Genomic DNA, 3,321 nt, shown 5'->3' on the forward strand with positions numbered 1-3,321 from the left:
CCCTGAGGTACACCTACCAAAGAATAGAAGATGATGCAGGAAGTGATATTCAAAAGGAAAAAAAGAGATTGGAGAAAAATAACTGGGAAGATCAGTGTTGTGGAACTCAAAGAAGGACAAGAGGTAATGAGGGTAAATGGAATGTAAATGGTGACAGTGGAGACGGACAGATTCAGGAGTCATTTGGGGGAGATTACTAGGCTATGGCAACTACCTAGATGTGTAATTCAAAGTAATAGGTGTTGGGGGAGGGTCCCTCATCAGAAAGAGTTTAATCTGAATAACTCTGTTTCAGAATAAACTTAGTTGCAATTCTACAGATAGAACTAAGGGGGGATTTTAATCACATCTTAGGCCAATGTGGGGATTGAGTAAAAGAAAAATAGAAAGTAAAAACAAAATCCGATTTCAAATAAAGAAAATTACACTCAACACTATTTAAGAGAGAGTGCTTTAGAGGCCAGATAAGCCAAGAAGCTGAAACAAAGGCTCACTGATCTCCCAGCTCAGCCAAAGCCAAAGTATCCTCAGTGTCACTATGACCTCCTGGACCTTGTTGCCAGTTGCCCTGATGCTGCTCTGCTCCAGCACCCTCTGCTCCCTGGGCTGTGACCTGACTCAGGGCCTTCTGGAAGACTTCTCACTTCTGCACCAAATGAGCACATTTTCCCTGGGGCCATGTTGGAAGGACAGGACCAACTTCAACTTCCCAAAGGAAGTCATGGAAGGCAGCCAACTCCAGAGGGAAAATGGCACAGTCATTGTTCATGAGATGCTCCAGCAGATCTTCACCGTCTTCAGCCAGAATGCCCCTCCTACTGCCTGGAATCAGACCCAGCTCATGCAACTGCTCATCGGACTGGATCAGCAGCTGGAACAGCTAGAGAGGTGTCTTGGGCAGGATGTGGAGTGGGAAGAGTCTTCCTTGGGAAGTGAGAACCCCAGGCTGTCCCTGAAGAGCTACTTCCAAGGGATAAGCCAGTACCTGCAAGGTAAAGAATACAGCCATTGTGCCTGGGAAATTGTGAGAGTGGAGATCAGGAGGGTCTTTCTATTCATGAACAAACTTACAAGAAAACTCAGGAACTAAAGAAGAAGGAATGGACTCGCAGAACACTTTATATCCTTTCTCGAAATCCAGCACTCAACTATTCTGCAATCAAATGAAAAAATCTGAATTAACTGAATACTTCAAAATAACGTAAGCTATCAAGTTGTATATTGAAAAGGGGTCAGAATACAGACAAGTATAATCTATGTTTAGTAACTGAAGAACCTGAATATATTGAAATCCACATTTATATATTGTATTCTATAATATTAATATTTATTTATATTATATATTTATATATTATTATATATTTATAATATTTATTTTTTCTAAAACTTTCACTTTTCAAATTTGTATAATGAGCCTATTATTCATTTGTTTAATTAAATGTGTTTTTTTTAAAAGAACTTTTGTCCTAAGTTGAAAACTTTTCTTACAAAAAGAAAAATAAATTTGCGTACAAAACCTGCACCAAACCCTAAACCAGGAGCACCAATCTCAGATAGAAAAGAATCACTACAGGCTACATGTTGACTTAGAAAAACCCACAAATTTACATCATCCATGTTGTATTATATTTTTATCTGTTTTGTTAAGTATTTTTCAAATACATTTTAATTTGGTTCAGCCACAGTCAGGAGTTTTGCCATGCACTGCCAGTTGTGAGTTTGACACCACTTCCGTAATGAATGGATAGTAGATTCAATACAATAATTTAATTCAGCAGATGTTTATGACGCAGAACACTGTGTAAGTGCTAGGAATGCATGGAGGAAAACTGAGAAATTCATGCCTTCAGAGAGGTAATGTAAGATTGAAATACATACCAGAAGGTAGTTTGGGGGAGAGAAAAAGGAAAAATTCAGATAATCATTCTGATGATGAGGGAGATGTCATTTTCAGTTGATGAAGCCAAGGGAGACTTGGTGGAAGAGAAGGTACCTGAACTGGTCCTTGAAGGAAGAGAAGGTTTCGACATTTAAAAACAAGAGGAAAATGTGCTTCATATGTGGCCAGATAGCTTTCATGCATATGTGGAGGCATGAGAGATCAGAAAAAAAGGTTATAATCTACTTGTAGAGAACCCTAAGGGAGGCAGGTAGGTGGCTCAGCGGCTAGAGCGCTGGGACTGGAGTCGGGGAGACCTGAGTTCAAATTTGGCCTTACTAGCTGTGTGACGCTGGGGAAGTCGCTTAACCTCTGTTTGACTTAATCCATCAGAGAAGGAAATGGCAAACCACTCCAGTATCTTTGTTGAGGAAACCCCACGGACAGTGTTGGTGTGTCATAGTCCGTGGGGTCATGAAGAGTCAGACACAACTGAACAACACAGAAGACCTTAAATGTCCTAAAGGCAATAGATTAAGCCCTGAAGGTTTTTGAAGAAGAGAGTGACATGGCCAGGCCTATGTACTAAGAAATTTTGACAGCCTTTGGAAGAATGTAGTAGAATGGCAGGAGGGAAGAAGACATGGAAAGGAGACCAGTTGGAAGGTTTTTAGGATAGTTTGGGTGAAAGTTGATAGAAGTCTGAATTAAGGTGTTGTCAGTGTGAATGGAGAGGCAGGAATAAATGAAAGCAATAGTGTTTAGTACAAATTATACAATGGAATCAGTGTAAGAGATGAAGAAGAGTAAAGAGGGAAAGATGATTCTGGAGGAATATTTAGGAAGAGTGTTCCATACATCACCAAATGGGTCACTCTCTTGGTTATGATAGATAGACATAGAAAGTATAAATGTACAGGGCAAAGAGAGGTAGGGGAGAACATATATCCAGAAATGATTATGATAACAAAATCAATAAAATATTTTTAAATAAATAAGAATTTAAGCAAAAAGAAACAAAAGGGAAGTGGGAAGAATCTAAGATCTAGATCTCCACTTTAGATTCTTTGTGTATAATAGTTGTCTGATAGGGATGTGAGAGGAATGGTGTCTGATTTACTCTGGTTTAACTAAAAAAAAAGTGGGGGCTGGGGGACAACTTACTTACTATTCCAGGTACTGTGGGACTATCTAGGTAGGCCCAGATGAACACTTATCTGTGAAGTTATTGGGAAAAGAAGGGGAGAACTTGGCCAGTTTGGGGGTGAAAGCAGAAGGCAAGGGACAATTAGCACTTATGAGACTTAGTAATTCTCTGGCAAATGGCAGGAGAATGGCTTTTGATTGTTTTCTGAACTGATGAATCAAAGAATTTAGAGAGGTACTTATGTAATTTTTTTCCTCTGGAATTCTACATATGAAATACTAACCAAATTCCATAG

General features: G+C 39.3%; 1 protein-coding gene across 1 annotated transcript; it reads left to right on the top strand.

The window, feature by feature from the left end:
• Window positions 1-538: 538 nt before the first annotated feature.
• Window positions 539-1,090, top strand: LOC118833624 (interferon tau-2-like). The gene has a single exon (XM_036741001.1). It carries the CDS (start codon window positions 539-541, stop codon window positions 1,088-1,090), a length of 552 nt encoding a protein of 183 aa, XP_036596896.1.
• Window positions 1,091-3,321: the final 2,231 nt, after the last annotated feature.

Source organism: Trichosurus vulpecula, chromosome 1 (genome assembly GCF_011100635.1).
Source record: "Trichosurus vulpecula isolate mTriVul1 chromosome 1, mTriVul1.pri, whole genome shotgun sequence".
Taxonomy (NCBI): domain Eukaryota; kingdom Metazoa; phylum Chordata; class Mammalia; order Diprotodontia; family Phalangeridae; genus Trichosurus; species Trichosurus vulpecula.